Raw genomic sequence first — 21,799 nt, forward strand, 5'->3', positions numbered from 1 at the left:
GGCCATCACAATTGTATTTTATCCCTTAAATGCTTCAGCAGCCCTAAAAGTGAACATAAATTAAAAATAAAATTCACCTGAGATATTATGTTTCATAATATTGCTGGATAACAAAAAGTCCCTGGCCTATGCGGCACATGCAGCTCAGTCACAGCATAAGCTGGAGGATAAGCTGGCTCCATAGAAGACTGTCGTAAACTGCTTGAAGACTGTAACTGCAAGTACTGATTATATGCGACATAGTTTTTTAATTTGCACACATTTAATTAAACACACTCAAGTGTGCTTTATGATGTGAAAAGTAGGTTGCAAAGGACATGCAGCAGGGCTGCTGAGCCCGTCATTGCCTGGTTGTAGCCATGCACAGAGTGCTGCAGTTTGCTTATTTAGCACCGGTTTGTACCTTGCGAGGAGACGGCATAACGTATATCGAAGAGTAAACATGGGTATCGAGATAGTGTGGCGCATGGGTCACATCGTGGCATGATACGATGCAACTTTGCTACGTTTCGTGACACCTGATGGAATACAATGAAACTGCAATGCAAGGTTTGCATGTATCGGCGCTACACAGCATGCATCTCACATTGTGTGACAAGTGGTACGTTACGATGCGACTGCTACATGGTGGGCCACCTGGTGGAATACAATGAAACTGCAATGTCAAGTGTGCACATATCGATGCTATGTGGCACCCATCTCGCATCGCATGACTCCTCATGCCCTAGGATGCCTGTATAGCGCATGTTTCCGCAGGAGCTAGCAAGCGCTGGCGTGACACAGTGGTAGAGTAGCTGACTCCTGCACAGAGGGCTCTGGTTCAATACCGGCAGGAACTGGATATTTTTTTCATCGCACCTGGTGAGAGTGCAACAGATGGCGGCTTCAGCAGTGCACAACATTGCCAACTGAAACGGCTATTGGGTTGAGCCCATAACAGCTTACACTGTGAAACTGAAGCTCTGGTATCTTCGCATGCCTGTGTGTATTCCCTGCAATTCTTAACCTCCTGCATGTAAAACAGTTATCTGTGGCATGTGGGCCATAGGTCCAATCTTCTAACAGTAAAGATAAATACTTTTTTTAGAATTATTGGCAAGTTGCATTTCTGAAAATTTGCTAATTATTTATTGACAACTGCAATCACGCGTGCATACAGCAAAATAAAACAAAAGCAGAAATTGTCTAATAAACTGCTGTTAGATGCACTGCGGTAGCTCAGTGGCTATGGCGTTGTGCTGCTAAGCACGATGGCGCAGGTATGCTGGCTAGAGGAGTAGTTGTGCCGACTGAGCGTAGCTCGCCACTTCTCCTTATCATGATGCAAGAACGGCACTGATGTTAGAACGGTGCTCCTGCACACGTCATCATCCATATGCAGGGACGATTATTGTGTAGACAAGAGGTGTGTTTGAGGATATCACTGCTGTTGATTTCAGCTATAATGCATGCTTCAAATACCATTCTGAGAAGTGCAAACAGAGCTATATGGGAAATTTTGCTATTGTTATAAAACATAAAGTACTGCAAAATATTTTTCCAGCTTCTCTGCACAAACGTCACACTGCAGTTCTACCTGTTTTGAGTAAGTGAGAGTTACTTTGGAGTCAAAGCCTGTGAACTAGTGTGAAGTTTTCGTAGATTTGGTGTAGCTAAGTATTGTTTGAATCAAATAAATAATGAGGTTCAATGACCAGAGGCAATTAACACAAGGGCTATGGGAGACGCCACAGTGGGGAACTCTGGATTACTTTTTGACTGCCTGAGGAACAGGGGCCTAAACCTAAGTACAAGCGTTTCGCATTCTGACCCTACTGGAACACGTCTGCCACGGCAGGTAAACGAACTCACAACCTCATCATCTGCAGCACAATGATAACCACCAAGGAAACTTGGTGCATAAGAATTCCATTTGGAGCAAGAATGTTACGCTTAGGGCTTAATTTGCAGCTCCTGTGTAATTAAGTCTTGTTGTTGTTTGCTTTTCTTAAAGCATAAGGAAAAATCTTTATAACCATTGATGCTGTAGCTGGCAACATTTGGTCTATTTCAGCAACAAGTGAACTTGCCTTTTTGCAGATTTACGGGGTGCAGTCGTCAGTTCCTTGCATGTAAATTCACACATTTCCAACCAAACATTATGGAGGGTGATGTTGCAAACTAATTTTGCACAAAGAGAAAATGTGGCAGCCAGGGAACCTTCCATGCCAGATCCAGTGGCAACACATACAGGATGGCAAGCACTGCAAGTGCCGGCACAGAAGTCCTGGCGTTGCAGTTTGTGCAGGCTTCGTTTACAGCTTGTTGCTGTGATTTTTCATTGTTGTGTGATCACAGTCCCAAATAATGTTTGCTCTTCTTTTCTTGGGCGTCATAAGAGTTCAGCGGAAGCACCATATTATCGCGTTTTTGGTAAACCTCTGTTTGTCTACCACATGGGTGAAATCACGCATGAGGAACTGTTCTAAAAGCATCCTTCGTCCACAAGGGGTGTCTTTTGTCGGCACTGAGAACAATGCTGCTTTGGGCTCCCCTGACTTACAGTTAAGAGTGAAGAGATAAATGTGCATGTTGATGTTCTTTGACGCCTGAATACTGCCACTATTTGGTGCAAACTCTGCTTATTAGGCTTCAGAAATGAGCTTCCGCTAATGATATGCCGCTCACCTTTTCAGCGTAAAAACTGCATCTTTTAGAAACTTGCAAACATGCAATAACATAGACCCAGATCTGCTCATTGCGCACAAACTGGTGGCTTCAGGTGACAGTTTTTCACTATGCATGTTTTATTTATTTTGCGCCATCAGCCACAAGTACCTGACGACATGTGCTGCTAAGCGCTGTTCTACTGAGCACAGCACCACTCCACATCATGACTTTTGCATTATGATGCGGAGAAGTGGTTAACTACACTCCAGACAGGTCGGTCGGCACACCTACTCCTCTAGCGGTTTTGATTGTGGCTGCGGTGGCCACATTTCATTGGCTTAGTCCACAGCCCCCCACTACAGTGTACCTCATAATCAGATTGTGGTTTTGGCACTTAATTCTTTTCTCTAAATAATTGTTTTCAAGCTGTTTTTATTGTTTTCAAAACAGCGAGGAGGACTTCATGTCTGTGCTTCGACGAGAGCTGGATGGACCTTGCCCTGCTCGTGCTGTCAAACCGTAAGTGCTTGCTTTGTGTTTGTACTCAGCATGCGGAAAAAATGAAAACTACTTGAATGCATTGTTTTATCTCCAGTTTCACCTGCATTTGTACGAGTGGCATCAATTCAGATGCCATAATGTACATTTTGTACTGCTGCATGCTTAGAAACCAGCTACAAAGGTGATTACCATGGTGTCTACCAACCGGCAAAACCGGGAATTCTCAGGGATTTTGAATAGTCTGGAAATACTCAGGGAAAACTCAGGGAATTTGTGCTTCTCAGGGAAAATTAGCTGTCACTTTATTGAAAGGGAATGAAAGTCGCCCAAATGCTGGCTCGAGTAACAGAGGAATCTTAACGAATTGTCTTCGACGCCGTGTCGTCAGCTGGAGGAGTTGCCAGTGTACAGTCAACGGCCGATTTTCCGGACGCCTCATTTTTGGGACATGTGCAATAATGCGAACGGCTTCGCGGCACCACATACCCCATAGAGTCAATGTATAAGTATGTCTGAAATTTCGGATGCAAGAATCCTTCGCCGTCCGATTTTCTGGACTTTTTGCGCGACGCAGGTCCGAAGCGGCTTTAATCAGAGCTAACACTGCCGTTTTATCTCGCTGCCTCGAACCAGCGCTCTCACATGCAGATCCACTGGCAGCCATAGCCACCACCATGGCAACGCGAAGCCCAGCTGCTTCGACGTTTGCTATGAAGGTTCTTGCCGTTCGGTGCTGTGTTTTTCATCGAAAGAATTCGCCTCTGTAATCGTGATTGCCTTCGAAACTTGGAAAGCACGGTGCGTTGCATAATGCCGGTTCCCGAAAGGTAGCTCCGCCTCAGCACAGCACTGTGATGCGGTGAGGCATATGTGTAGCATTGCGGTGAAGCTTAACAAGCGTGGGAAGGGGCAATTGTCATGGGACACAGTCATCATCATCACCACCACTAGCCTATTTTATGTCCACTACAGGACGAAGGCCTCTCCCTAAGATGCCCAATTACCCCTGTCCTGCGCCAATCAATTCCAACTAGCACCTGTGAATTTCCTAATTTAATTGCCCCACCTAAACGAGAAGAAAGGGGGTTAATGGAAATTAAAGTGAATGAAAAAACAACTTGCCGCAGGTGGGAACCGAACCCACAACCTTCGCATTTCGCGTGCAATGCTCTACCAATTGAGCTACCGCGGCGCTGTTTCCCCATCCACTTTCTTGGGTATTTATGTGTCCTAGTAGAACCCTGTGAGTGTTAGCCAGCGCCACCACTTCTTCACCGCTGAAGATTTACTTCTTCCTGAACCACAGCATCACATTTCAGTTTCGTCACCTTTCAGCACCATTTTCATATTTAAAGTAGGGGTGGGTGAATATTTGAGCTTTTGAATACAAATCGATTACTGCACAGCAACTAGTATTCGTATTTAAATAGGAACTGTTCATTATTTTCGAATATTTGAACTAACCAAGCATTTTGTCACACCCAACTGGTTCACGGGCTCTTCAGCTACACTTGCCGACGCAACTTCCATTCTGTGAGAAATGTTTGAGAAGTCATGTGCCCTCAAAACATGCAGAAGGTTTGTGAACATTGTCGGGCAGCTGCTGCAATTAATAGGGGTTGCACAGCGTTTTGTCTTCTCGCGTGCTCTTGCAGATGAAAAACACTCACAGGAACCTCGCAGCTGTTGCTAATATATACCAATTGTATTTTTCAGTAAATGCTTAGAAGTAAATGCCAGCAGCAGGCAATGTTTACGTGCAATCTGGCGGTGGTCCCAGGTAACTTGTCAAATAGCATTAAAAGACACATTCACAGATATCTATTAAAAATAAAATTTTAAGTATTCTAATCAGAATGAGGAATATTCTAGTGCATAACACACTCTGCGAAGAGCTCCACGAGAAATTGTTTATGCGCCAAATCCTGCCAAAATGTGATTATGGCCGGAATGTATTTGTGCATAGGGACAGCTGAAATGCAACAAAGTAGTAGTGTACATAAAAATCATTGTGCCACACTCTTCTCAACAGTGTGTCATGGCTGTGTGTTTTGTGCATTTAGCAAAAGCAGGTCATGACTCTCGAACTTCGCTGCATATACCCGGCAGTCGAAAAGCGGCCTCGGAGGCACGAATACACTAGGTGAACCATTGCGCGGAGATGCCATGGCTGCGGTACCTGCACACCATTCTGTGACCACTTCAGTCATGCTTATCTTTGTTGAACTATGTAATGAGTAGACTCCAGTTAGATGAGGCACATCTTAAGTGGGTGGCTGCAAGTGAAGCAGAATGAACACCTTCTCATTACGATTCCCATAATGCTTTACCAGCAGCTGCTTGAGGGTGCGCACCAATGCCTAGAGCCACCCATTACAATATTGAAGCCAAACTGTAGTGGAACCATCTGCTTAGCAGAAACCCTAAGGCTATTGCCACTTTTGACATATCCATCGCTAAACCTGCTAAAAAAATGCATATAAAAGATTGTTGCAAACTGTTTGATGCATGCTTCTGGTAAACTGCCAACTGGTAAAACAGCAGTTCACATTGAATGATTACCACATTTGCTCAATTCTGATGCTCATCTTTTGTTTTTCAAGAAAATTGGTTTAGAAATTACCTGCACATTTCAATGAGATACAAAGCATGTTGGCACTAGCAACAATCTACCATCAGAGCTAGCGTCATCAGCATTGTCATCGCAAGATTGTGGCAAACAAGCATTTGTTTTGGATGGTAACAACAATGTAGTGATATCAAATTTTAATTACGGAAACTCATTTAAAAAATAAATTACATGCTATGTTAGCTGCAGCACTGTCGCATTGTCTCCAGAAACTTGCATGCATTGCAGGTAGAACTTGCAAAATGGTTAGTTGAGGCATGAACCACCATCCTGTTTGCAATTGTAGCAAAGTGGTTTAAGAAACTCGTAACAATATCAAAAGTAATGGACAGCTAAAAGTGCTATGTGTGGCTCTTAGTGATAAAAAGTTGTTCGAGATTGCCGACAATAGACATTAAGTGCAAATAACTTTGTAGGCTGGTAATGGTAATGCACTGATTTAAAAAAGTTCATTCGAAAGAGCAGTTTTTCACATATTAAGCTAGTGGTAACAAAGCTGCGTCACATGTTTTTAGCGTGTTCGAAGTCTTTTGTGCTTTGCCGGATGAACTGGTGAAGTGCTTAGTCTAAGTATGTGTCACTTTCAAGTTCATGATGGTCGCTGCGTTGTTGAGAAATTTAAGTATCGAATGCAATGGACTGCATGGAGGATATGTTGTGGCCGATAGTGATAGAGGTCTCTGACAATGACAAAGATGAACATTAAAATTGTAAGGAAAGTTCTGCAGGTTTCATCCTTTCCCAGTTGCCAGAATTGGAGGCATGCTACATTTTTCTCATAAAATTTGTTGCATATAACTATCAATGATGTGCTTTCACATTCACAAGTTGTAGTTATACTAATGGTAAAAAAATGCAGATTACTTCTTACTTTGAACCCATGAAATACAGATGCCCATCATATTTGGGATAGACTGGCAGTACATGCTGCCAAATAGAGCAGCAGTCTGTTTGGGCATCTTTTTCTGCCTCCTCTTTTAATTAAATTTGCTGGATAATTCAGACTCTTTGTCAGGTTGAATAAACGGCAGACAACAGTGTTGGTGTATTTGTGTGTGTGCTGCGTATGTACGTAATCATACTTTCTTAAACTTCTTCTCTACTTATGTGAATTGGCACCCTGGGGACAAAAGTAAAGTTCCACAAAACTGCTCTTACAAGGAAAAATTTTAACTTGTGAGGCGACTGAGACTAGTGCCACTTGGGAGTAATGTTTCAAGCACGTGATGTTCCTGCTCACCTGTTGGAATTCTAATGATGGATTACGTTCCGGTTTATAATCTTTTAAATGGTGTTCACTTTCTTCAGAAGTAACAGTAGCTTAGTCACGCTTTAGTTTATTATAAAACAATCCTTGATACTTTAACATCTTCCATTGCTACATTCTTTTTCAGGGAATACCTCAAGTCTGGCTACTGCTTGGTGATCCTCAATTATGAGCAAGTGCCATACATAACTACTGCTAATGTTTGTCAGCTCCTTGGATGGACCTCAGATGTGATCCTGCAAAAGGTACATGTGTCCTTTCTGCTGTTCACATACAGCATGCCTGTTTACAGATATGAGGTAATGTGCAATCCTCAGGATCCTTTTCTTTGGATGGTTTCTTCTTTTGCTTGAAAATGCAAGTAAATAATCTACAGGTTACACTTGAGAGTTGTACATATCCAGAAGGGAGATAGGGTGCAAGTGACACTGAGCACTGTCTTTTTTGTGCTGTCTCTCTTCCAGACATGTACAAGTTAGTAATAGAAGCTACTAGTGTACAGAGCCCATAACTGTTAATGATTTGCTTTTTGCAATTCATAAGTTATACTAATGGTAAGAAAATGTAACATGGTATCGCTTCTTCTTCAGCTCTACTTTCTTTCGAATGCTCGATGTAAAAAAGATGTGCCAGACAACCACCTGACCTGGCCAGATATTTTCGTCAAACAAGTGCTGGCGCTGGAAGCATCCAACTTCTGCTACAAACATGATCCAATTAGCATGGATATTTGTTTCCACTGCCATGCCTTTGCATCTAGTTCACCTGCTTGTAATCATGGACAACTGCTTGTAATCACGGACACGGACAGAGATGGAGTGTTGGTTTTTCCTCTCCTGCGAGAGCCTGAGACTTTTTCGGTCTACGTGGTCGCTCGTCGCCACAGTTTGGTGACCGCGGACGTGATACTGCCATACGCTCCTGTGGTAGAGACGACCATGGACCAGACCAATGCTACGAGAGCTCAAGGCCAGAACCCTTCTGAGGAACGCGGTGAGCCCTCCTGTTAGGCCATCGCTGTGCGCCTCCCACAGTACTGGGACTAGCATCCTTCGGCGTGGTTTCTTCAGGCCGAATCACAATTTCAAGTCGCTGGTATCCGCTCTCAAGCCTCAAAAAGTTTCATTATGCTGTCGCACCACTCTCACCCGCCGCCATCGACGAGGTAGCAGATATGTTGAACTCCCCATTGTCTACCGCTGCCTATGACGATCGCAAGGCAGCCCTGCTACATCGCACAACAGCTTCACAGCATTCTTGAATCTAGCAGCTTCTATCCACTGAGGAACTAGGCGACTGACGCCGTAGTCAACTTCTTCGCCGAATGACCCAGCTGCTCGGAAACAATGCGAGATCCATCGACGACGCGCTGTTGCGCGAATTGTTTTTGCAACGACTCCCGGCTAACGTGCAGATGGTCCTGGCGACAGCCTCTACCATGGACCTTACCGGACTTGCCACCTTGGCCAACAAAGTCATGGAAGTAGCCACCCCAACCATCGCAGCCACGGCATCGTCTCTGGTTGACAATACAACCATCCTGCAAACCCTTCCCTGCTCTTTCGCAGTGCAATCTCCGCTCGACTCCTCGTGTGAGTGCCTGGAACGCATCATCTGTGGAGCGGAACATCGCCACACGGTCATCTCGTCGCCCACGCAGCCGTAGTTCCAGCAGATCAAGACGCACGGGCACCCGCAATGAAACATCAGCTACAATGTCTGGCGTTTGCTACTACCACCGCCATTTTGGAAACGATGCTCATCACTGTCGGCGTCCCTGCGCTTGGCAGGGAAACAGGCAGGGCTGACCTCTAACTGTGATGGTCCGGCCCAACACACAAGTCGCCTTTTCTACGTGACGGACCAAGTTACGGGACAACAATTCTTAGTCGACACAGGAGCTGATGTCGGCATTCTCCTCGGCCACCACTCCGACCGAAAAGCGACACCTGTGTTGTTTTTGCAAGCCATCAACGGCACCAGGATTCCAGTTTTCTCGTCACGCTCTGTCATGCTAAACCTTGGCCTTCGGCGAGCGTTCCGTTGGATTTTCCTGGTTGCAGACGTCTGTCATGCAGTCATTGGAGCAGACTTCTTGCACAACTACGGACTCCTTGTGGACATCCAACGACGCCGTCTCATCGACTTCGTGACCCAGCTATCCGTTCCCGGCGTCCCATCATCAGGCACATTGCCGATCGCGCCTATTTCTGCCATGTTGGACGAACCTTTTGCCATGCTCCTACGCAAGCTTCCCACTTTGACGCGCCTGCCAGACTGAACGCAACCGGTGCAACATGACGTGTGCCATCACATCGTCACCTCCGGCCCACCAGTCTATTTCCGACCCCGGCGTTTGTCCCCGGAGAAACTCAAGATTGCTCGCGCGGAGTTCGAACACATGCTGCAACTTGGCATCATCCGCCCTTCCTCCAGTAATTCGGCATCACCACTTCACATGGTGCCTAAGAAAACAGGAGACTGGCACCCATGCGGCGATTACCGGGCACTAAACAATGTTGCAGTTCCTGATCGCTACCCTCTGCCGACCATTCAGGACTTCACTGTAGTGTTGGTGTGCCGCATAATCAGAAAGTGGTTTTGGCACGTTAAACTCCATAATTTTTTTTTTCACGGTAGCGTTGCACGGTACGACGATCTTTTTTAAGAATGATCTCGTTCGTGCCTATCATCAACTACCAGTCGCTGAAGAAGACATTCTCAAGACCGCCATCACCACACCCTTCAGTCTTTTCGAATTTCACCGCATGCCTTTCGGTTTACGGAACGCATGTGAACGAATCCTTTTAGCGTTTCATCGATTCCGTCACCCGAGGCTTGCCTTTCGTTTTTGCATACATTGATGACCTTCTCATCGCAAACTCTTCCGCAGAACATCTTCGCCACTTGCGGTTGTTGTTTTCATGCTTTGCCAGCAAGGGAATTGTCATCAATGCTGCCAAGAGCAAATTCGGTCAACCCGAACTCGAGTTCCTTGGTCATATCGTCAACGCTAACTGCATTCGACCACTGCTGTCCAAGATTCGCGTCATCGAAAACCTTCCCCGACCGACCACACTTACCAAGCTTCACCCAATTTATCGGATTTGTCAATTTCTACCGCCGATTCATTCCCGATTGCGCACGACTTATGGCTCCGCTAGACGCTCTGCTGGTAAACAAATGTAAACAAGTGCTTCATTGGACTCAAGAGGCCACCGACGCTTTCACAAGAGTCAAGTCTGCCCTCGCCGACGCCACGCTGCTTAGACACCCAAAGCCAGACGCACCCACTGCCATCATGACCGATGCTTCAAACACCGCCGTTGGTGCCGTTCTGCAGCAATTCATCGACAATGCGTGGCATCCACTCACATTTTTCTGCAGCCTGCGTAGTCGCACTACAGCTTGTTCGGCCGTGAATTACTCGCCGTTTACCTGGCTATCAGACATTTTCGCCATTTCCTAGAAGGCCGTGCATTCACTGTCTTGACTGACTACAAGCCCCTTGTGCACGCAACGAATCGTTCGGCGTCCTGTTGCTTGCACCGCGAGATTCTACACCTTGCCTACATCTCCGAGTTTACAACAAGGTTCCGTCACATCAAGGGCACCGACAACGTTTCAGCCGACGTTCTGAGTTGCGTCAATGCCATTTCCACATTGACATCGGAACCTTTCATGATCGAGGTCGACTTACTCGCCAGTCAACAACGCAACGACACCGAACTTCGTACACTCTGGAATTCGTCAACATCCTTGAAATTGGAGGGCGTCGTTGTGACCCCAGATGGCACGTCCATCATCTGCGACAGTTCTACCGACACACCTAGACCATACATTCCAGCATCCCTTCGCAGACGTCTATTCGAAACAGTGCACAACCTGTCGCATCCTGGCATATGCACGACACAGAAGCTTCTTTCCAGTCGTTTTGTTTGGCCTCGACTAAACGCACAAGTTTGCGATTGGGTTCGCTGCTGTTTGTCATGTCAACGCTCTAAGATTCAGCGTCACCCCATTCTGCCTTCCAAGTCTTTTCTTCCACCGGATGCTCGTTTTGACACCGTACACCTGGACCTCGTCGGCCCTCTCCCACCTTCGAAAGGTTACTGCTACATACTGACATGCATCGACTGCTATACACGGTGGCCAGAAGTTACACCTATATCTGACATCTCAGCGCGCACTGTTGCAGCAGCTTTCGTGTCTACATGGATAGCAAGGTTCGGCTGCCCATCCGCAATAATCACCGATCATGGTCGGCAGTTTGACTCAACACTCTTCAACGAGCTACTCAAACTACTCGGAACGACACGTTTTTGCACGACTGCTTACCACCCGCAGTCCAATGGACTAGTTGAACGTTTTCACTGGCATTTCAAGACCTCCCTTGTGGTGCATGAATCGCCAGAGAAGTGGGTCCTGCATTTGCCCCTCGTCTTACTTGGCATCAGAGCCACACTCAAGAGCGACCTAGGTTGCTCCTCTGCTGAGCTAGTCTACGGCACTCACCTATGCCTTCCGTGCGATTTCTTTGTCGCCACCACCAAAACAACTATGCCATCACCTGCCGACTACGTTGCCAAACTGCAAGCTTTCTTCAGCCAGATGTATCCCGTGCCTACACGTTTGCAAGAAGCAAGGTCTCCATACGTTTCTCCCGCACTCACCTCCTCTGCCCACATTTTCGTGCGTAACTGTGCCGTGCGGAAACCTTTGCAGCCACACTACTCCGGGCCATATTGTATTCTCGAACGTCGTCCGACGACTATTGTCGTGAATGTCAATGGCCGCTCAGACACAATTGCCCTGGAACGTCTCAAACCCGCCTACATCGAAGCACTTGCACCCATCGGCTCCACCAATATGCGACGCAACCCTGCTGCAACCTTCGACGCCGCCTCCGTACGTGACATCCAAGACGAATGCCAAGACATGCCGTGTCCCTTGGACTTTCCATCGTTCGTCGAATTTTCCTCCTCTCTAGGGGGGGAGCCCTCCGTAGCGGAAGCAGCATCGGCATCGCATGAGCATGACGTAGACGCTCTCGTCTACACGAGGCACGAGCGGCTCGCACGCTCCGGCACAGGCTAGCATTCCAAAAGGGCTATAAAAAGAATGCTACGCTAAGAGATGGAGTGTCGATTTTTCCTCTCCCGCGAGAGCCCGAGACTTTACCAGTCTACGTGGTCACTCGTCGCCATAAGCTGATCGACACCATTACAATGGGAAAGTCAAGCTTGAAAAGCCACTTAAGGGGCCCCTCACCAGGTCTGGCCATTGTAAGCTGACAAGTGCACTGGATACAGTGCGTGCTAATGATCGTATGTGCTAAATATTACATCCTACAGGCCATGAGAAGAGCTTAAATTTCAAGCAAAATGCTATTTGCCCTTCTCCTCACGGGCACTGCACTCCCAGCCATAGAGTCGATGTCAATTGCTCAAGTGCGCCTACGTACATGGCCGTGCTGTGATGTCACTCATAGTGACACACCACTTTGAGAGTTATTCAAGGCAACATCAGCTTTTTGTTGAATCTGCTGCTTCAGTAGACCAATTAATGTTTAGAAAAATAATATAACATACAACCGAATGTCTGCATGTTTTTGTTTTACTTCACACTGTAGCAAGAGAGATGTAGTTATGTTTCGTCTATTTGTTTCCACGCAGTGCAGTCGCGTGCGCAGAAAATGAAACCAACATTTTCAGCTGTGTTCCAGCTCTTTCATCCTCTCGCGTCTGCCTCGGTGCTCGTGACTGTGGCACTGACTTCTACCGCTAGTCAGGTGTTCTCGTGCAGAGCGTGCAAAACCATCCATTGTGTGAAACAAGACAAATGCATCAACTCATACAAGACCATCACCGGAAGTGTGCCATTCAGCAAAAATACAAGATAGAGGGCGGAAAAAAGTGGCAGGACCCATAACGTATTGGTCTTGCGATCCACCGGCTCCGGTGTGGGAGAATGGAGGGAAGTAACTTCGCTTGCAAAGGATAAACAGTGCAAGTGGAGTGTGTGTCTATGTTGACGGTCACGCCCCCCTCGAAATCAACGAGTTTGTGGCGTTTCAAATATTTATGTCTCTGCTATTAATGAACTGATTTGAAAAATTATTGTGGTAGAACACTCCTTAGAGGTCACGTAACAACTTCCAGCGTATAACCAAAATTTGCTATGTGGCCTGGTGAGGGGCCCCTTTAAAGATCTTGAAGTGTGTATTGTACTTGGCAACTACTTAGCTGCAAGGAACTGCAGCTTAGATGAACGAGAGTTCATTATTTTCCAGTGTATGTGTGTAAATATTCAAAGTTTGTTTCCCCTTCCTTGAAATTTGGCCTTTATCATCCTTGAAATTCTTGTATTTTGAGTCAAATTTTCTGTACAAACCCTGCTTTCGTGTTGACCATACATGCATATGTTGATTCATATGGTTGTTTTCGTTTGTTTTTTGCACTTTTATGTTTCACAAAAATTATTTTGTATCTTTTACAATCCTAAAGTAGGAAAACCAGTGGAAATATGTCATGGTTCTTAGTGCTAATAGAAGGCTGACAAAAGTACAGGGCAGATTATACGTTAACCTAAATGCTAGGTGCAGTAAGCTAATTCCTAGTGATTTTCTTTCATTGTCCTATTTTAGCTGGAGGCCAAACGCATCCGCTTTCCAACACTGGTCCTGAAAAAAGAAGACCATGGCTGGCTTTTCAATCAAATGGCCAGGTAGGACTGAGGGAAAGTGTGTACCTAGTTTCTAGAAAACTGATTTTTCGCCTTTGTTCCCCTAAATTGCAGTTATGACGTTCCTGGAGTGAAGATCCGCCAACATCTGGCTCAGCAAGTCACACTCTTTCCATTGAAAAAGTAAGAAATTACACTTAACGAGGATAAGGGGCATTCATTAGTCTGTCAGAAGGTGATGTCTTGTTTCATTTTAATTGCATTTGGCTTTACATTAGCTCTTTCATGTGAAGGTTTATTTGACGTAAAATACTTGCTTTGCTTTGCTTTTTTTGTTTTGCTTTCCTTTTTTTCTTTGCTTTCAAGTGCTCTTTGACCAAACAAGCTAGCAATAAACTGGAGAAGGGTAGAAATTTAGCCTTGCTGGTATGACATACTGCGAGTAAAGTGCCAAAAATACATGGGAAGAGTCGTGTTGTTTTCTCCCTCTGTTCGTGTTTTTTATGCGTAAGCATTTCTGTGCTTGCCCAATGAGAAAACTGTCCCTCTGTCCGTCCCGTGAGACGATCGCTTTGGAGATAGCACCCGCAGCAGCGAGCGAATTCACATTGGTGCTGCTTCTCGCTTCAGTGTCAACAAAGTGGCGAAAAAAGTGCTCGCAGAGCTCTCAGCGCTTGCTTTACTCTGTAATTATCACAGATCGCAGAAAAGGATTGCGCCCGACATGCTGTCCGAGCACGTTCGTGAGCTCTACCGTATTCTGTTTTCCCGCCACGATATTTTTTACTTTAACGATCGTCCTTTGGCCCAAACTACAGCTGTTAAACATCGCATTAATACTGGTGATGCCCCTCCTATTCATCTCCGCCCGTATCGAGTGTCACCGGCTGAACGTCAAGTTATTCACTCAAAAGTTAGCAAAATGCTTACCAAGAACATTATTGAACCGTCATGTAGTCCATGGGCGTCACCTGTTGCACTGGTAAAAAAAGAAGGATGGCTCATGGCGCTTTTGCGTGGATTATCATCACCTTAACCGGGTTACCAAAAAAGACGTGTATCCCCTACCTCGGATTGACGACGCCTTGACTGCCTCCACGGTGCTTGCTATTTTTCCTCTATTGACCTTTGCTCCGGCTACTGGCAGATTTCCGTGGACGATCTCTACCCCTAGAAGACTTCTTTTTTAACACCTGACGTTCTTTATCAATTCAAAGTGATGCCGTTCGGTCTATGTAACGCTCCTGCCACTTTTGAACGCATGATGGACTCCCTTCTTCACGGTTTCAAATGGTCCACGTGCCTGAGCTACTTGGACAATGTTATAGTATTCTCCCAACGTTCGCTACGCATCTTGAGTGCCTCTCACGAGTCCTGGACATTTTTCGTTGAGCTGGTCTGCAACTCAACGCATCGAAGTGCCAATTCAGCCGTCGCCAGATTACCGTCCTTGGACATCTCGTTGACGCGAATGGAGTGCAACCGGACCCAGGCAAGATTGATGCTGTTACGCATTTCCCTGTTCCGAAGTGTGTCAAGGATGTGTGCAGCTTCATCGGCCTTTGTTCATACTTCCACCGTTTCGTCAAAAATTTCGCGTCCATAGCATGACCACTAACCGAGCTTTTGAAAAAAGACCCCTTTCCAGTGGGGTGATAAGGAGGCCTCTGCATTCTCGCATCTAATCGACCTTCTGACAAAGCCTCCCGTTCTGGCCCATTTCGATCCTTCTGCGCCTACCGAAGTCCGTACTGATGCCGGCGGTCACGGAATTGGCGCAGTACTGGCACAACGCCAGCGTGGCAACGACCGTGTTATCGCTTACGCCGGCAGGCTCCTCTCACCCTAGGAGTGCAACTATTCCATCACTGAGCGTGAGTGTCTGGCCCTAGTTTGGGCTGTTGCGAACTTCCGCCCATACTTATATGGCCGACCCTTTTCCGTTGTCACAGACCATCACGGGCTTTGCTGGTTATGCTCACTGAAAGATCCTACAGGAAGACTTGGTCGCTGGGCCTTACGCCTCCAAGAGTATTCGTATACTGTCACCTATAAATCTGGCCGTCTACACAAGGACGCTGACTGCCTGTCTCGCTACTCGGTCGACGAGCCTGACGACGCCGACAATAGTACCGCCAATGGCATTTTTTCTGTGTCTGCCTTCGCTAACATTGCCGATGAGCAGTATCGAGACCTATCGCTGCGAGCACTCTTCGAGCGTCTGAGCTGTACACCTATCGACTCATCCGTTCACCGATATGTCCTCCAGGGCGGCATTCTGTACCGAAGGAACTTCCTACCTGACCGATCTCATCTTCTTCTTGTCGTGCCAAAACATCTACGACAGACTGTGCTCTTTGAGATGCATGACGCACCCACTGCAGGACATCTTGGAGTAACCCGCACGTACAACCAAGTCCGCCGCTGCTTCTATTGGCCTGGTCTCGCTCGCTCCATCCGACGCTATGTTGCTGCCTGTGATCCCTGCCAGCGTCGGAAAACACCTCAGGGGCTACCTGCCGGTCATCTCCAGCCGGTCACCATCCCTGTGGAACCGTTCTTTCGTGTTGGATTACACCTCCTCGGTCCCTTTCCCACGTCGTCCTCTGGGAACAAATGGGTAGCCGTTGTAACTGATTACGCCACCCGATACGCTATCACGCGGGCTCTCCCTACCAGTTGTGCCACTGGCGTCGCGGACTTTCTCTTGCGTGACATTATCTTGCTTCGTGGCGCCCCGCAACAGCTGCTTACTGACCGCGGTCGTAACTTCCTCTCGAAAGTTATCGCTCACCTTGTGCGTTCCTGCTCCACTCAACACAAGCTGACTACCTCATACCATCCTCAAACCAATGGCCTGACAGAGCGGTTAAGCCGTACTCTTACCGATATGCTGTCCAAGTGCGTTTCCAAGGACCACCATGACTGGGACATTGCCCTTCCTTACTTCACCTTTGCGTATAATTCTTCCTGGCACGACACCGCCGGATTTTCTCCATTTTATCTACTGTACGGTCGCGAACTGACCTTGCCCCTTGACGCGGCACTTTCCTCCTGCTGCGGTCTCAACAAGCGAGTTTCGGCCTCAACAAGCAGAATTGCGTTTCTGCTGCAGAAACGTAATTACGGCACGCACACGAATTTGTACAAATTCCGAAAGCTTGCTTGATTTGTTTATCACAAATAGCTCGGACGGCTATGTGCAGTCTGGTGTAATTGAAGGAAACATAGGAGATCACTCGCTCGTGTACATGATATATAAGCTTAATCACACATTTTGGAAGTGTCATCGTTCTGAGCCACTCCAGATTCAAGCAATTAATCACAAAATTCTAGAAAATTTTCGCATGGAAATAAAAAAAATTAATTAATATGCATACCTTAAAATGCATGCTGTCAGTGTATTTATTCATATGTGAATGATGTATTCAAAATGTCTGCTGCCAAGTACAATAGATTCAGGGCCTTTGTCAAGCGGGCTAGAACAGCAACTTTTTGCCCTTGTCACGGAATCCGTACATTTCTTTTTCGAAAGAACAAATGCTGAAATGTACGAATGAATAAATGTTTTCGTTGTGTATTATTGTATACATTCATTGTGATGCACGCATTTTGAGTGAGAAAGGGTTTTTGAAACATGACTCTCATTTTTTGGCTTTCCTGTGACAGTGTTGTCGACTTGCTGAACCTATTTGAGTGCACAGTGAAGAAATTGAGGCAGGAAGTCATGGCGGCCCTGTGTGCATTCGACCCTACCAGCCCGTACTGGCTTGTGAGTTCTTCTCTTTGCTACATAATAAGCACGCAAGTGTAAAGCTATACCAGTATCTTCAGCAACTGTAACAATATCTCAGATGGTAAATTTGTAAGCTCTGCTTACAACTAATTTCGGCAGAGATTTCCTAGCATAATTAATAGGTGAACATTATTCAGAAAGCCAGCATTTTAACTCCTCGCTGCTTTAAAAAAAAAAAAAAAAGCTATTGTCTGAAACTGAAAGTTTGACATTTCTATATACTTTGTTGTGCCAGCACAATGTTGGGCTGTACAATTGTGGAGCAAGTACTATATCTCAGTGCCGCAGACAAAAAGAAGAAAAAGAAAGTAGGAACAGTGTTACTGTTTTCCCACTTGTTCCTCACTCTAAATAATTTTTCTAATGAACAAGGATCTGAAATTTCAGAATTCAGCTCGGCAGTTATAATTCCTACAAATTTTAACCTTGGGGAGTTCCCTTTATATAGTCGTGTGTAACGAGGTTTGTGTCCTACTTGGCCAATGTGTCCACAAATGTGGGTGCGAAGCTTTAACCTCAAATTCACTAGTCAAAAAAAGAAATACAGTCGGTCCTGGATATATCGAACCCGGATACATAGAATTATTGCCTATATCGAACAGTTGAAAAATCCCCTTGGGAATCCCATGCAAAAGTATAGCACTATTGTTCGCGTATATAGAACTCCCATGCACCGGCATATCGATGTATCGAACTCCGTGCTGAGCTGTGCCCCGGCAAGTGCGCTTCTCCCACCATGCCCCACCCCTGCAAGTGCGCTTCTCCCGTCGCATCCCACCCCCGCAAGTGCGCTTCTCCTCTCGAAGCTCTCGCGATGTTCCTGCAATCTCATGCGTGCCACCCCGCACTCTGAGAAAAGGGCGTGTAGGTAAAAGGCACGTGACGTGTGAAGGGGAAGTGAAAGGGAGAAACCACGCTGACCGTAGGTGCCCGTTTCCTGTGTTTTGGTTGGCTGACACCGCTGGCGCAGCGAGACGAACGAGGTCAGTGCAGCTTGGGCTTGTGGTAGTGCGGAGACGCGGAGCGGTGCATCTTTCGATTCGCTTTGTTCCTTTTATTCATGAGGCCAACGCGAAGGCTTGAGACTCGTGTGGTGCAGTGCGTTTTTCTTGACGCTTTTGGCACGTGTTCCGGAGCCATGGCCGCGAAAAAAAACGCAAGAATTTGGATTTTTCAACAAAGGTGGACATCATTCGACGGGTGGAGGCTGGCGAGAAAAAGTCGTTGGTTGCTGCGGCTTTTGGAATTCCTTTGTGGTAGCTGTGGTAGCTTTGTGGTAGCTGCAGACGACGGATGTCTTGACAGTGAAGACGATGACGCTGGATGCCTGGACAGCAAAGTTCGCGAGATCTCGGCATTGCCAGGCGCCATCCCAGGCGGCGTTACAGCATGCAATTTAGTCAGCGCTGACGACGGCGTAGAAGCTGTAGCGGATCGCGCTGATGCTGAGATTGTGGCTGACATCATTGGTGACGAGGAGGCAGACTCGAGCAGCGGTGAAAGTTCCGACGAAGAGGACCAACCACCATGCACTGCAGCTGAACTTGCATCAGCTTTCAGCGTCACTCGCCGCTATTGTGGCACAATGGAAGGAGCTGGCCTTTCTCATTTGGACACTGTCAACAAGCTTGAGGAGAGCTTAATGAACTTGATGGTGCAGAAAAAAAAAAAAAAACAAGCAAAGGTCACTGATTTTTTTCTTTTGAAATAAAGTGCTCTGGTCATCGCACTGTGTTTGTTTTTTTACGCGCCTTGGAGGCACAGATCTGTAAGTTCCCGTTAGTCACGACATCGGGAAACTGCCTTGAGATGTGTGGAGTTGTTTGAGAAGCTTTTGACATGCATATTTTATATTTCAAATTATCGATATATTGAACTATTTCGTGATCCCCTTCAAGTTCGATACATCCGGAATCGACTGTAATTGACATTCAATATTCCATGCAAGATTGGTTATGTATGAAACGAGTTTAATAATACAGAAAAAGTTCACATGTGTCATCCTATAATTGGTCTTCACCAGATAATTCAAACTTGACTGCAAGAACATGCTTTGTCAATTAAGGAAGGGACTAGCTAACATTTATGAGGTCACTGCAAATTTTCCTTGTGTGAGCCACTGCTGGTGAGCACAATTACAGAGAAGCAGGGATATCACTGCACATGAACTGGTGGAGGCCTTCTATATCATAAAAGTTGGTGGGAGGTGCAGCAGCAGGCCTGCATTGCCACTTTACAAGAATTAGTTGCATTTCCCTCAGAGACTAGCTATGATAACATGTCAACGTGTCACTCCTTGTGCCGTTATACATACGTCTGGGGTTTTTGTGTTGTGAGGCATCTGAGGGTAAATCGGTTGAGAGGATGCACTTCTTTGTGTCTCTTAGTTATCTTATTTTGCCCCTCAATCCCCTGTTAACGAAAAGCTCTTCAGTAGCACTTGCTATCTTGCTCACTGCAGTGAGAGTCCCTAAGTTTTCTTGTGTGACAACCTGCAAAAGACAGATTGCAAGTGACATTCAAACATTGTGGCAGTAAATTTGTTTCTGGCTGACTATCGAAATTTGCATGTGATTATGTTGCCAAAAAATATAAACAATGCACCTTTTTATCCAGTTTGGGTGCAATTTGCAGTTGCATCCAATAAGATGTAATAATTGGTGGATCTGAGGTCATATATATGAAATGCTGATTGTTTAGAATGCAGGTGTGAATATTTCACTACGGGACCTCAAAACTGCAACATTGTGAACATTGGCTGAAAGAGTTCTCACTTAAGGATGCTAAAGATTTGACGCGTACATTTTCAATGTATGCTTAAATCTGTAAATATGCCTTGAGTTACCAATTTCAAGATGATGTGTGTATTTTAATGGCAGTTTCTTTTTTACAGTGTTCGTCCGATGACAGTGACTCTGATGAAGGTTCAACTCTGGACAAAGAGCTCGCCAGGCTGCTTAACATGAGGTGATTGTTGGCAGCCAGTTCCCTTGTTGAAAAGCTTCATTAAAAGCATGGTTCATTCATACATCGCTGTGTTTTTTTCTAGGTGCTTATAGTGTGGGCGTGATAAAAATTGATGCCTTTGCCGCTGGCTGACAGGGTGATTGCCAAATAGAACAGCTAAAACACTCATTCAGACTGCAGATTACAGCCTAATATTAGTGTTGCAAAGTTGGGCACTATCAGGGTCTCGCACACGTATCTGCATTTCCGTGATGGCTTGCAACAAGCGGACGCGAAAAACCCCCTTGAGGGCCTGAACCACCACAGTAGTATTTCAAGTAGATATTATTTTATGAATGCATAATACTGAACAAAGTTAATTAAATTTTCCATAGTGCTGGCGTTGCAAAAAGACCTAAATTTACATGACAACCGAAATTCTTTTTTCCAGCACTGCCCGATTATTTGGGCGTTCCTGTGGCATCCTGCCTGTTCAAAATTTGTTCAGGGATTGTATTCATCTACAACGTTAAGTCGGAGGCAGGAGTCTCTATACAAAGAGGAACCCACCAAATGTTGTGAGCGTCTCTGTAGCATGTCAGCGTAGAAGCCGGAAGAAGCTGATTAAAGCTGTGCTTCCTCTGTAGTAAGCTACGTCACATGGCGCTTTGCCCGTGTTGAGACTCCTGCCTATATGTGAGATCAGCGTTTGTAAAATTTGGTAACTGGGAACAAAATGCGCTTCAGAGGAATCAAACGAAATAAAGTTATTCAACTCAATTAAGGGACGCACACTCATGCCTGAAATTTTGAAAAAAAATTTCCACCGGAGAAGCAATTGTGTTGGGTGCCCCAATGCTGCATATATGCGCATTGGCGAATTTTCACGCGCTGGATACTTCTGTGTGCAGCTACTAGGTGGTGAGAGTTGTGCGTTGACCCCTGATGCAGTGGTACATCCGGGAATACGGGGTGTGCTCAAGTTGCTGGCATCATTTTCATGAAAAGGTTAAATTCAAGTGTGGCCTTTATACAAGTCTATACGGTATTGTTATAGATCTGCCAATCTTATAATTATTGTTTGTCAAGGTACATAAACTCTCTATAAATGCAACTATTTGCCTAACAAACAAAATTACTGCTAACTTTAATATTGCAGGACCTGTATAATATAGAGCAAATTTTGGTGCTGCGATCACATAGAAATGTGCAATTTAAGATTCCCATTGAAAAATCGGAGAGGTCACCTGTTGCACGAGCCTCTGCTGTATATTTAACATACCTTTTTGTTTCATAGTGTTTCATTTAAAGGATGTCTATAAGCAAA

General features: G+C 45.8%; 1 protein-coding gene across 3 annotated transcripts in view; it reads left to right on the forward strand.

Annotated features, from left to right (window-relative positions):
- The window catches only part of LOC126547037 (uncharacterized), a 199,023-nt gene that overhangs the window by 166,252 nt on the left and 10,972 nt on the right, over positions 1 to 21,799 (forward strand). For all 3 annotated transcript variants that reach the window (XM_050194864.3, XM_055062941.2, XM_055062942.2), the window contains 6 exons: positions 3,100 to 3,168; positions 7,174 to 7,291; positions 13,693 to 13,772; positions 13,845 to 13,913; positions 17,400 to 17,502; positions 20,420 to 20,493. In XM_050194864.3, the coding sequence (XP_050050821.2) occupies positions 3,100 to 3,168; positions 7,174 to 7,291; positions 13,693 to 13,772; positions 13,845 to 13,913; positions 17,400 to 17,502; positions 20,420 to 20,493 (513 nt within the window). The remainder of the gene's footprint in view (positions 1 to 3,099; positions 3,169 to 7,173; positions 7,292 to 13,692; positions 13,773 to 13,844; positions 13,914 to 17,399; positions 17,503 to 20,419; positions 20,494 to 21,799) is intronic.

This window comes from Dermacentor andersoni, chromosome 1 (genome assembly GCF_023375885.2).
Source record: "Dermacentor andersoni chromosome 1, qqDerAnde1_hic_scaffold, whole genome shotgun sequence".
NCBI lineage: Eukaryota > Metazoa > Arthropoda > Arachnida > Ixodida > Ixodidae > Dermacentor > Dermacentor andersoni.